Raw genomic sequence first — 14023 nt, forward strand, 5'->3', positions numbered from 1 at the left:
AAAAACGGGAGATTTTCCCATCTGTTTTTTGGGCAAAGTTAGTTGTTTGAATTTCCAGCACTCCATGCTTCACAGAGTCTGCCTGGGGCGGGGGATTGCGGCCCGGTAGGGAGATTGGCACATGCGCACTGCCCCCCAAACTGCCAGCCTCCCATTAGCTTCCAGAACACCCCCAATAGCCGGCCCCGACACCTCCTCCCCAATGACCAGCCCTGATCGCAACCCCCCCCCCCCTGCTCCGCCCACCATGGCCAGCCCTGATCATCCCCCTCTCACCCCACTGATCACAGAGCAGCGGTTCTCCCCACCCCCCCCGCCACTGCCCCCGCCTCCTGCCCCCGCCCCCGATCGGTCTGCCTGCAGACTGGATCCGCCCCGAGCTTTAATCCCCACTGATGGGAACATCCCCCGGCAGAGTCAGAAACATGAGCAAGCCCAGACAATGCCGTCACGGGCTCACTAATGCGATTCAAATGTCAATTTCAATCGGGTAATCAGCTTCGCATCGTATCCTGGCGCGAGACTGATTGTGCCATACAAAACAGTCTTGGAAAGTCGTGACCGGCATCTTCTCACCGGTTTTTCCCATCACACTGCGCTACTCGAGCAGCACAGCGGGCCGGGTAAATTACACCCCCCGTCTTGTTTTTATGATGCAGGATGACCGACATCATTGCTGTAAACTAACTAATTTTCAAGACATGAACACACAACTGCAAAGCATCTGAAGCCTTGTTACAACTTTTCTTACATGTACTTTCTGACTTTCAAACCCCAGGTCAGGGAACCCTGTGAAGCAGAGTGTACCATATTGTACCTAATATTAGAGTCCACGACAACAATCACTCAATTATCATGACAGTTACCTTCTCAAAAATTTGCGAGGTTTGTTCAACATTTGCAGTTCCATGCTGGCCCTTCCTGATCAGATCGATATTTGTCCAGATGTTCTGTCATCTTACCCCATTAACAGATGGGGATGGCACAGCGGTTAGCATTGTTGCTTCACAGAGCCAAGGACCCGGGTTCAATTCCGGCCTCCACACTCTGTGTGGAGTTTGCACATTCTCCTCGTGTCTGTGTGGGTTTCCTCCGGGTGCTCCAGTTTCCTCCCACAGTCCAAAGATGTGCAGATTAGGTGGATTGGCCATGCTAAATTGACACTTAGTGTCAGGGGGACTAGCAGGGTAAATACGTGGGGTTACGGGAACAGGTCCTGGGTGGGATTGTGGTCGGTGCAGACTCGACTGTCGGGATTCTGTTCATTCTATTTTAGTAGCTTCTCTAAAACAGCGTTAGGCTGATGACCTATAATTTCCTAGTTTAACTCTCCTAAATAATGGAGTGAAATTGGAAGTTTTCCAATCTAAGGGGTCAGTTCATGAATCAAGATGGTTTTGGACTATCGTGAATCATGACTAATGTATCAACAATTATGCCACCTCTTCAAATCTTAATTGCAATCAATGGTTGGGAGACAGATTCACCGATATATAGACTTGACCACAGTAAAAAATCTTTCAATTCCTTTTTGAACAATTGGAGCATACAATAGCTTGTATATTAATTGTATTTCACTGTATACATTAACTGGGGAATTCATTTGTGCCTCCATAGAAAGAAAGACGGAAACTGCGGTTTTTGGCTGAGGAGGTAACTGTGTAACGTATATCTCTGTAAACTAATGCTTATAAAAGATTGGCTTCAGTTCTATCCTTCACCTGGTCTTCTGGATTATAACTTGTTCTATTGGTCAATAAGTGGGAAAAATACTTCTTGACATCTAAACTACTTCTTACCCAAATAATATTTATGTGATCTGGTCCTCCAAAGTCTACCAACCTCAAATTATTGTTCATATGGGCCAAGACTAATGCTGTCATTATTTTAAAGATCTCCTCAAAGATCATGCTTTCTAAAATTAAAAGCTCTCTACCTTTACTCTGATAAGGTCCTTTAAATTACATGTTAATCTCGCTATATCTTTTATAATGTTATTTTACCTACCATTTGAAAATATGAATTACCGTTCTTTCATTGTCACTAGATCCAAATCCTCGAAACTTCCTGTTCCTACTTAATAGCACCGAGGAGTCCCTTTACTACAGGGACTGCAACAGTTCAGGAAGAAAACCCATCACCACTTTCTCAGAACGAGGGATGGCAGTAAATGTCACCTTTGCTATCGACCATGCCATATTCTAAAGTTGGGCCAAATAGCCTGTTTCGGTGTTGTAATTTATATGTGATTACATTAAGTCTTTGTGATTATGCAACAGTGTGATTACCAAGAATTAGAAATAGAAGTTATCTTCCTGTGGTCAATTTATAAGTTAATTTAAAACTGCTTCTTAATCAGCACATAATTGTAAATGTTTACCAGGCTCGTGCTTTGCTGTTAAAAAGCAACGTTAAGAGTAACAACTGTAATATTCATAGAAGTTCACTCTAAAAGTGCATATTTCTAGCAAAGTATAAAAGCAGACCTTTACAGATTTTTCTACAATACATTTTTCTGAGAAATTAAATTCAAGCATAAAATAATTCAACTTTCATGTCTTACAAGTGGATTTTATACAGATGTATCAGACAGTGGACACTTTCATTAAAAGCAATATTTCATTGAAAGTACATTTGTTTTTAATAATATGCTTCAGCATCTCCTTCACATTATGGGGGCAATCACTGCTCCTTTCTCCGGAATGCAATTTTTAAGCTACCTGTAAATGGGAAAACAGCATGCCCAATAATTTGAAGTCGAAGTATGTTCAAATATGAAAATAGGAATGGTGCGCTGCTGCAAGACTCTGGTTGCAAATTTTAACTTAAGTTGGGAGTATGCTCTGACAATGCTCTCCCTATTTACATCATGCAGTGCAGACTAACCAAAAACGTATTGGTAACACCTACACAAAAGGGACCAAATATTATTTTTATTTTACTACTGTGGAGCCAGGAACATCAGGACCCAGCCTGAAACGAACGGGATAGCTTTCAAAGATCCCAGTAATTCCGCACATGAGTGTCGTTTGAACAAATGTTGCACACCATGTGCCACCGACCGTTCCAGCTCTGAAAGGAGACAGTGCAACACCTGTGCCACTTGTTGCAGGATCTGGTACCTTGGGGCAGGGTGGACATCCACTCTCGGTGGCTGTCAAATTGACAGCCGCTTTAAACTGTTGTGCCACGGGCTCCTTCCAGACTCCCAGCGGAGTTGTATGTAGCATTTCACCATCAGCTCTCCATACCTGTGTCAATGAGGTCATGAATGCCCTTATGCCCGGGTTGGCCAATATGTCAAATTTCACCTGGATCAGGCTCAGCGGGAACCCTGGGCTGCAGGATTCGTGGCCATTGCAGGTATGCCCAATATGCAGGGGGCTACAGACTGCACCCACGTTGCCCTCAAGGCCCTGGTCAGGAATCCACGACGATTCATCAACAGAAAGGGGTTCCACTCCCTAAGTTGGTTTGTGACGAGATGAAATCACGCACGTCTGCACGAAAAACCCCGGCAGCGTGCATGACAGTTTTATTCTGAGGAGCTCAGACATACTGGGGGCCTTTGAGAAGGAGCCCAGGGTGCAGGGATGGCTCATGGGTGACATTGGTAACCCGCTTTGGACTTGACTGATGACTGGTGCGGAGGCCTGAGACTGAGGTGGACACTTGCTGTAATGAGGCCCATGTTGTCACCCGCTGTATAATAGAGGTGCATCGCGCTCCTGAAAATGCGGTTCCAGTGCCTGGACCACTCTGGCGGGGCCCTACAATACAGCGCCCCCCTGATTTCTTCCACCATCGTGGTGGTGTGCTGTGTCCTTCACAACCTGGCGCAGCAGAGAGTTGACTTATTGGAAGAAGAAGACGTGGAGGCTGACCCGCCGGGCGTCGCTGGGGAGGAGGCTGCCCAGCAGGAAGAGGAGGAGGAAGAGGAGGAGGACCACACCGAGTAACACCACCCAGATGCTGGAGGGCTGGCAGCAAGATTCAGACATGCGAGGGCGATGAGGGAGGACCTGATCACCAGGTACTTCGCTTACAAGGGGCCTGTGTTTCTGCTCGTGGGTTCCATTCTGCCCCCACCCCCAAATCCTACTGTTTCCTGAAACATTGTAACACCAGAGTGGTGAGCCTGGGTATGCTGTGTTAGCAAGTTTCTTTGGCGGGCAGGAGGTTGACATCAACTCGCTCAGCACCATGATGATGATGCCCTGGTGCAAATTAGTCTGACTCCTACCTGAGCTCCATATGCATGCTGGCACCTGGGCCCATGTCTGTGTAGTGAGTAAGGGATCAGTGAACCCCCATACAGGAGTCCCGGGGCAGGTGGAGTGGGGGAGGGGAGGGAATTGCTCGTGGGTTCTGGGGAACCAATGGCTTCATTTTCTCAATGACACAGCATTGAGGGGCCTCCCCAGTTGACATCAACATGAAGGATCCCACCGGCGACTGTCAGGGTAACTGCATCCCCATTCAAAGCAAATCTGAGACAAATTAGTCACAGGTGGGTGGTGAAAAAACATTTATTGTTTACAATAAGTGTCTAAATAAAAAGTGCCAGCAGAAAAACAGTCTACAGTCCAGCCCTGTAGCAAAAAAAGGAAAGGAAAGGAGTCCGAAGGCGAGTGGGGACTCCACAGTGAGGGTGTCAGACAGGCGTTTCTGTGGAAGAAGTCGAGAAACGCAGATGATGGTTTGCCTCCCTGGAGCCGGGATCAAGGATGTTTCCGACAGGGTTCAAGAAATCCTTAAGTGGGAGGGAGAGGAGCCAGAGGTTGTGGTGCATACTGGTACTGCCGACGTAGGCAGGAAAGGGGAAGGGGTTATGAAAAGAGAATATCGGGAGTTCGGTGGGAAGTTAAGTAAACGGAACACGAAGGTCGTAATCTCAGGATTGCTACCTGTGCCACGAGACAGTGAGGGAAGGAACGGAATAAGGTGGAGGATGAATGAGTGGCTGAGGGATTGGAGCAGGGGGCAGGGATTCAGGTTCCTGGATCATTGGGACCTCTTTAGGGGCAGGTGCGACCTGTACAAAAAGGACGGGTTTCACTTCAATCCCAGGGGGACCAATATTCTGGCGGGAAGGTTTGCTAAGGTTACTGGGGACGGTTTAAACTAGAATGGTTGGGGGGTGGGAATCAAAATGTGGTGACTGGGAGAGAGGAGGTTAGAGTAAAAGTAAGAGGGGCTGGTCGGCAGTGTGAGAGGGAGGATAGGCAGGTGAAGGGGAAGGGGAGCTCTCAGACCGAAGGGTTGACGTGTGTTTATTTTAACACAAGGAGTATAGTGAACAAAATGGATGAACTCAGAGCGTGGATCGCTGCTTGGAAGTGTGATGTGGTGGCCATTACAGAGACTTGGTTATCTCAGGGTCAGGACTGGGTACTTCAAGTGCCGGGTTTCAGATGTTTCAGGAGGGACAGGGAAGGATGCAAAAAAGGTGGGGGAGTGGCAATGTTGATCAGGGATAGTGTCACAGCTGTAGAAAAGATGGATGCCACGGAAGGACTGTCTACGGAATCTCTGTGAGTGGAGGTTAGGAACAGGAAGGGGTCGGTAACTTTACTGGGTGTTTTCTATAGGCCGCCCAATAGTAGCAGAGATGTGGAGGAGCAGATTGGGAAGCAGATTCTGGAGAGATGTGATAATAACAGAGTGGTTGTGATGGGAGATTTTAATTTCCCAAATATCGATTGGAATATCCCTAGGGTAAGGGGTTTAGATGGAGAGGAGTTTGTTAGGTGTGTTCAGGAGAGCTCCCTGACACTGTAAGTGGATAAGCCTACAAGAGGAGAGGCTGTGCTTGATTTGATATTAGGGAATGAACCTGGGCAGGTGTCAGATCTATCAATGGGAGAGCATTTTGGGGATAGTGATCATAACTCTATCTCCTTTACACTCGCATTGGAGGGAGATAGGATCAGCCGAGCTAGGAAAGTGTTTATCTGGAGTAAGGGCAACTATGATGCGATTAGGCAGGAAATTAGAGGCATAAATTGGAAGGAGGTTTTCTCAGGGAAATGTACGGAAGAAATGTGGCAAATTTTCAAGGAAAATTTGTCTGGAGCTCTGCACGGCAATGTTCCAGTGCGACAGGGGAGTTATGGGAGGTTACAGGAACCGCGGTGCATGAAAGCTGTAACGGATTTAGCCAGGAAGAAAAGAAAAGCCTACAAAAGGTTCAGGGAGCTAGGTAATGTTCGAAATCTAGAAGAGTATACGATGAGTAAGAAGGAACTAAAGAGGGAAATTAGAAGAGCCAGGAGGGGACATGAGAAGGCCTTGGCAGACAGGATAAAGGAAAACCCCAAGGCATTCTGCAAGTATGTGAAGAGTAAGAGGATAAGATGTGAAGGAGTAGGACATATCAAATGTGACGGTGGGAAAGTCTGTATTGAACCGGTTGAAATAGCAGAGGTACTCAATGAATACTTTGCTTCAGTATTCACAGTGGAAAAGGATCTTGGTAGTTGCAGCGCAGACTTGCAGTGGACTGAGAAGATTGAGCATGTGGGCATTAGGAAAGAGGATGTGTTGGAGCTGTTGAAAAGCATCAAGTGAGATAAATCGCCAGGACCGGATGGGATGTACCCCAGGTTACTGTGGGAGGCGAGGGAAGAGATTGCTGATCCTCAGGCGATGATCTTTGCATCGTCAATGGAGACGGGAGAGGTTCCAGAGGATTGGAGGATGGCGGATGTGGTTCCGTTATTCAAGAAAGGGAGAAGAGATAGCCCAGGAAATTATAGACCGGTGAGTCTAACCTCAGTGGCAGGTAAGTTGATGGAGAAGATCCTGAGAGGCAGGATTTATGAACATTTGGAAAGAAATAGTATGATCAGAAGTAGCCAGCACGGCTTTGTCCGAGGCAGATCATGCCTTACGAGTCTGATTTGAGCTTTTTGAAGATGTGACTGGACACTTAGACGGGGGAAGAGCGGTAGAAGTGGTTTATATGGATTTCAGTAAGGCGTTTGATAAGGTGCCTCATGCAAGGCTTATGGAGAAAGTGAAGGGGCATGGGATACAAGGGGACGTTGCTTTGTGGATTCAGAACTGGCTTGCCCACAGAAGGCAAAGCGTGGTTGTAGATGGGTCTTTTTCAGAGTGGAGATCGATCACCAGTGGGGTGCCCCAGGGATCTGTTAAGGGACCCTTGCTCTTTGTGAGTTTTATAAATGGCCTGGATGAGGAAGTGGGTTGGCAAGTTTGCTGATGACATAAAGGTTGGAGGTGTTGTGGATAGTGCAGAGAGATGCCAGCAGTTGCAACGACACATAGATAAGATGCAAGACTGGGCGGAGAAGTGGCAGATGGACTTCAACCCAGATAAATGTGTGGTGGTTCATTTTGGCAGGTCGAATAGGATGGAAGAATATATTAAGGGTAAGACGCTTGGCAGTGTGGAAGAACAGGGGGATCTTGGGGTCTGGGTTCATAGGACGCTCAAAGCGGCGTCGCAGGTAGAGGCTGTGGTTAAGAAGGCGTATGGAATACTGGCCTTCATCAAGAGGAATTGAGTTTAGAAATCGGGAGATAATGCTGCAGCTGTATAGGATCCTGGTCAGACCCCACCTGGAGTACTGTGCCCAGTTCTGGTCGCCTCATTACAGAGAGGATGTGGAAGCCATAGAACGGGTGCAGAGGAGATTTACGAGGATGTTGCCGGGATTAAGTGGTATGCCTTATGAGGATAGGTTGAGAGAGCTAGGTCTATTCTCCTTGGAGAGGCAAAGGATGAGAGGTGATCTGACAGAGGTGTATAAGATGTTGAGAGGTGTTGATAGAGTGGATTCTCACAGGCTTTTACCCAGTGCTGAAATGGTTGTCACGAGAGGCCACAGGTTTAGGGTGTTGGGGAGTAGGTATAGAGGAGATGTTAGGGGTAAGTTTTTCACTCAGAGGGTGGTGGGTGCGTGGAATCGGCTGCCGGTAGTGGTGGTGAAAGCGGATTCGATTGAGTCTTTCAAGAGACTTTTGGATAGGTTCATGGAGGTTAGTAAGATAGAGGGATATAGATGAGCCTCGAAGGTAAGGAAATTGTTCGGCGCAACTTGTGGGCTGAAGGGCCTGTTTGTGCTGTAGCTTTTCTATGTTCTATAAATCCCCAGGACCGCACAGGGTATTCCCTCGGACCTTCAAGGAGACTAGTGTTGAAATTGCAGTGGCCCTGGCAGATATATTTAAAATGTCGGTATCCACGGGTGAGGTGCCGGATGATTGGAGAATAGCTCATGTTGTTCCGTTCTTTAAAAAAGGATCAAAAAGTAATGCGGGAAATTATAGGCCGGTAAGTTTGACGTCAGTAGTAGGTAAATTATTGGAAGGAGTATTAAGAGATAGGATCTACAAATATTTGGATAGACAGGGACTTATTAGGGAGGGTCAACATGGCTTTGTGCGCGGTAGGTCATGTTTAACCAATCTATTAGAGTTTTTCAAGGAGACTACGCGGAAAATAGATGAAGGGAAGGCAGTGGATGTCGTCGACATGGACTTCAGTAAGGCCTTTGACAAGGCCCCGCATGGGAGTTTAGTCAGGAAGGTTCAGTCGCTAGGGATACATGGAGAGGTAGTAAATTGGATTAGACATTGGCTCAATGGAAGAACACAGTAAGGAGTCTAACATCACCAGGTTAAAGTCCAACAGGTTTATTTGGTAGCAAACGCCACTAGCTTTCGGAGCGCTGCTCCTTCGTCAGGTGAGTGGGAGTGAGTGGAACAGTTTATGACAATAATCTTCATCGTAGCACATTCTGCCTGGGCAAGCACCATCCAGGGTGGAGCTTGAGTTCCAGGTCACCTGACCCATTCTCTTAAAGGGGCATGATCCAGCATATATATCAACCCCCACTCTCCTCACATAATTATGATTATGAGGGACCATGTAGGCAGACTACAAGTTGGATTTAACAACCCCCATCATCAACGTCCCCTTCCAAATTTGTCAGCAAGAGTGTAAAATTCCACCCTATGTGAAAATTTAAGTTGCTGGCATGTGAATGTTTCAAGACTGACTGTCACTATTTCGCATTCACAATCTCTTTTCAAATTATTTTTGCAATGATCTACAAGGCGATCAGGAATGATTCACTTTGCCATTTTGATGTTTATTGAAGCAAGTGAAATGTTACACGTGATGATATGAAATCATATCAGCAGGCAAAAAGATATTCATTTACTTCATCGATGTCCTGTCTTGTGAAATCCTGCTGATGAACCTGCAATTCAAGAAAACAATTTTCCATGTTATTAGGATTTCACTCTGGCAAGTAATAAATGGCTATTAAAAACTGAATATTACACATACATTACCCGTTTCACGTTTTCTTGTTTTATTCTTCCTCGTGTACTGTGTGAAATACCACTGGACTCTCACATCGGTAATAGACTAAAACAGAAAAATATAAATTAAGTATGAACTCAAATCTATGATGCAATCTGTATCTGTTATCAAGTTCTGTGCCATTCAAAATAATGTACAGTCTGCATGACTTGGTTTCTAAAGGTGCTATAGTTTTCATTCATGTTATTGATGCCATCAAATTAATTCTGTTCGACATTACATTCAATGGCTTAAAGAGAGGTTAAGGGGTTAAGGTGCAAACACTATAAGATATGGTGCAAGTAATTACTCAATCGTCTTTCGGATGAGATGTTAAACTGAGATGTATTGATTCAATACAATTCAGTGATGTTATCTGCGACCTTTCTCGAAAGTAAGGCTCAAGAATACAACATCAGTACATGCATACAGTCATTGGGGGCATTTTTTATTATCCTGAAAGTACACTACAGGATAAGAAATAAATTTAGATTGGGTGCCTTAGATCGTAAAATAAATAAAATATGCAGCAATGATACATCAGATTGATAATTTAGAAAGTAAGTCCTGAAGAGTTAGAAATTCATTGACATAATAAAAGAATGCAATGCAGGTGTGGCAATGCCTGCTCCAGTAAATTAACATATGTGGCGTGATAGACTTGCATAGATTCACTCGGACATTGAGTGCTGTAAGAAGTGATGTAACACAAACAAATGTCTCTCCAGAGAGCTAGTGTACCAATAGAGAATAGAATATCTTAGAATGTGAAAATTAGCACTGAAATTCGATGGTAAAAGGAGACAATATGGAAATCATCGGAACTGTGGTTTCCCAAGGCAGAGAATGGTAACATGATCAGTGCCTTTGAGACAGACCCAGAAGGAGACCCAGTGGTACAGGAGACCTGAAGGTTATAATGAAGAGACAGCAACTAAATACCAAAGAGGGTGGTGTGTGATAAGAAATCTGATACGCATGCCAACTATGAAAGTCATCCTCATCACTTAAGTACTGGTAAGATCAATGTCTACCTATTAGTTGAAGTTATACAGACATTTATTTAGTTCTTCCTTATTAGTGTAATCATGCATTGATTGTATATGACCTGGAAGTTTAACAGGAGAGATTTTAAACAACTTCAGTGAGTATCCCATATCCCTTAACTCTTTGGTATCCAAGATCTCTCACTTGAATTTACTCAACCAACAATCATCCACAGCCTTCTCAGGTGGAGTTTCTAAAGATACAAACTCTTTGAGTAAATATTTTTCATCTTTGTCCAAAATTGCCATTCCCTTATTCTAAGACTGTGACCTCTTGTTCTATGCTCTCCAGCCAGAGAAACATCTTCCCAGCAATGACCTTTCAAGCCCTTTAAGAATTTTACATGTTTCAATGAGATCATCTCTCACTTTTTGAAACTGTAAGGGAATATAGGCTACTTAATCTTTCCTATAGGACAATCCTGATTCCCAGGAATCAGCCGGTCGAATCATCACTGCAATCCCTCTGGGGCAGTATTCCCTTTCTTTGGTAAGGAGACCAAAAGTGTACACAGGACTCCAGGAGAAGGGGTGGGCAATTCTCCCAGCCCGCTGCGCTGCCGAGAGACTCACGTGGAGGCCATTTAGCAGGTTCCCCGCTGGGTGCCATGGCCTCTACGAGTGTCCGGCCACCAGATTTCCGGACCTCTCAGCTCCACACCAGAAATCGGTGCAAGCTGTATTAACTATTCTAATGAAGATAGAATAAGACATAGGAGCAGAATTAGGCCACTCGGCCCATCGAGTCTGCTCCGCCATTCAATCATGGCCGATTTTTTTCTCATCCCCATTCTCCTGCCTTTTCCCCATAACCCCGATCCCCTTATTAATCAAGAACCTATCTATCGCTGTCTTAAAGACACCCAATGACCTGACCTCCACAGCCCTCTGCGGCAAAGAGTTCCACAGATTCACCACTCTCTGGCTGAAGAAATTCCTCCTCATCTCTGTTTTTAAAGGGTGTGGCTGTGAACAGTAACTGCTGCCTTTCTCCAGTTATTGTGTTATGGATGTGTCATTCTTACCCTCTGACAGTGCCAATTCCCTTATCTTTCCACTGTGAAGTCACCTCTTCTACACCCCATTGTTTCCCCCAGTCACATAGTTGATGCTAATTTCCCCATCAAAACATTCCTTCAAACAGGTGCCCTTATCAATTCCCTTTTATTATATTCCAATTTCATCTCTTAATCTTAATTTTCCCCAATTCTTAACACTTACAACATAAAGCTATCCATATCATAGTTCCAAATTAGGACAACATAAAATGTCTACCAATTTTAGTTAATTTAGGATGCTCACAACTAAATATCTTAAATTACATTTTACTTATACAAACTTTGAAAGTAAAAAAAATAAGTCAATTGTACATGTTTATATCATTCAACTGTCTGACAAAAACATCATCTTACACTGTACCTTCACAGTCTTCATTTGTTGCAAATGGAGAATCCTCATGCGACAATACTTGCTGACATCCTGGATTATGAGATGTGGAACTTTGTGGGGACCTTTCATCATGTCTACAACTGTGAGAAATTTCTCTTGTTGACATTGGACTTTCTGGTTGGTCACAATATGAGGAGTAAGAGGAACATTTCTCCTTTTGGTCTGTGTCTGACCAACACAGTTCTTCAGTTGGGCTAACAAAAAGAGTGCTTTGGTTACATAACTCAGGTTTTCTCCCTTCTTCATGTTTAAATATTCTTGATCTCTGACAGTCTGGCTTGGAAAATTTACTCTTTGAATTCACCAAAGTTTTATCTGGCTTTGTTTGATTTGAATACCGACTTTGAAAAGTTTTCTTGGACTTTTTCTTCGCAACATGGGTTCTGGAAGTATGGTATGATTTATTGAAGTTTTCATAATAATCATCATAGACTTCCTCATCAGAAACACACAAGTAGTTTCCATCATCAGGATCTTGAGATGTAATCATTATTCTCTCTTGCAAGGTGTCACAAGGTCTTGTAGGTGATCGCTGTGCACAAATTATTTCCGATAGATCAACTTGCACCTTTTCTTCTTCATTCTGATTTTTAACAATAGCTCCTGCAATTATTTTAACATATCCATGTTCTTCACCTTGTTGAATATGACTTTTTGCTTCCTCAGTCAATTGTTCTGAACAGGACACATCATTCCCAATCTCTCTTGCACTTTTCGATGAGGTTTCTTCACAATCAGCAGAAGGAATGAGACGTGGCAATAAAACGGAACCCATGTTTTGTTTCAGATAAATGTTGAAATCCTCCTGCACAGTCATGGGGGATAAAGGTGCATTTGCTCCCATCATTGTTGGACCTAAAGACAGTCCCACAATAGTCACTGGTTTATATGTCAAATCAGCCAATTTCGGATCTGTTGTCCAAGTTGAAGAGCCCACAGTTTTCATGCATTTTGGCCTATAACTGGGTGAGGCTATGGAACACTCTAATTCAAGACAATCATCACTCCATTTACTCTTTCGGTTTTGTTTTTTGAATCTTCTATAAGGGGTATTTAGCTTCAGCAAACGTTTACTTGTGTAAGAACATCTGTGCACTGATTGCAGTTCCAAAGATTGCTTTGTCATATCTGTATCCACTTCATCTTTAGGTTCCAAGTTTGGATTGACTGGAAATGTTTCCATGCTATTTACACTGCCTTTACCATCTTTACAATTTGGTGAAGAAACTGTGCTTGCACATAACCTCTGTTTAGCAGATACATCTGTATCAATTTTGCTCAGTTCAGATCTATTCAGTGCTGTTGTACTTCCTTCTCCAGTCTGTACCAGTGGCATGAAATCCTTTACTGATGGAAAAGGAGTTATAAAGCTCTTAAATGAGGCCTGGATAATATTGGGAAGACCCTGTCTGTGATTTATGATCCGGTTGTTTGTATTTATTTCCAATGCTTCCTTAAATTCCTCACTCAGGAATATTAGCTCATTTACAGAAACAGCAATATCAATATCAAGATACTGGCTAAATTGGGACAGAACCAGTTTTGGAGGTGATGGAATGAACTTGTCTATTGATCTTTGGATATGCAATGGTATGCCCCAATGGGATTGAAATCTTTTTGCTGTGATGTGCCATTCCAGGATTTCAATGGTTTCAGTAGACTGAAAGGCTAATTCCATACCTATATACTCTATTTTACCTTCACTTGGTTTGATTGCTGGAAGCAAAGATGGTGCTTTAGGAATCATCATTTCTACTGACTTGTCAAATGTAGTTGCAATGCCCCAAAGGTTATTAATCTGTTTGTGCTTTAAGTTTGTACCTAAGTGATGAATGATATCCTGTTCAGCAAACAGAATATATGGTAATCTTGTTCTCTTAAATCCTTCAACATGTGTTCTCAGCTTTGGTAATGATTTCTTCAATGCTGGAGGATAACTTTGTTTGTACAATTCCTTCACCAGTTCAGGAAGACAATCCAGTTTAATAGATAGACTTTGTTTTATCACACACATATTTAACTTATTACTACATTCTGGTACAAGTTCAGTAAGAGTAGACTTCCTCCTTTCTCTCTTTTTCATTTGGACACTTCCCTTCAAACTTCCATAGTATGAAGTATTATTTTGTTCTTTGTTCAGAAGAGATGTGCACGAAGAAGAAACTGTTTTATCAGCATTTGATAAGCCTTTCTT

The 14023-nt window shown here is 43.8% G+C and overlaps 1 protein-coding gene across 2 annotated transcripts; it reads right to left on the reverse strand.

Annotated features, from left to right (window-relative positions):
- Positions 1-8638: 8638 nt before the first annotated feature.
- LOC144487261 (uncharacterized) lies at positions 8639-13453 on the reverse strand. Of its 2 annotated transcripts, none has more exons than XM_078205343.1 (3): positions 11800-13118; positions 9320-9400; positions 8639-9230 (listed from the first exon to the last, which is right to left on the reverse strand). In XM_078205343.1, exons 1-3 carry the CDS (start codon positions 12073-12075, stop codon positions 9165-9167), a joined length of 423 nt encoding a protein of 140 aa, XP_078061469.1. In that variant the 5' UTR covers positions 12076-13118; the 3' UTR covers positions 8639-9164. The 2 variants fall into 2 exon arrangements, with proteins under 2 accessions (XP_078061469.1, XP_078061470.1); XM_078205344.1 differs by having other exon boundaries at positions 8648-9230; positions 9325-9400; positions 11800-13453.
- Between the last annotated feature and the right edge of the window lie 570 nt (positions 13454-14023).

The sequence above is a fragment of the Mustelus asterias genome, unplaced genomic scaffold, assembly GCF_964213995.1.
Source record: "Mustelus asterias unplaced genomic scaffold, sMusAst1.hap1.1 HAP1_SCAFFOLD_681, whole genome shotgun sequence".
NCBI lineage: Eukaryota > Metazoa > Chordata > Chondrichthyes > Carcharhiniformes > Triakidae > Mustelus > Mustelus asterias.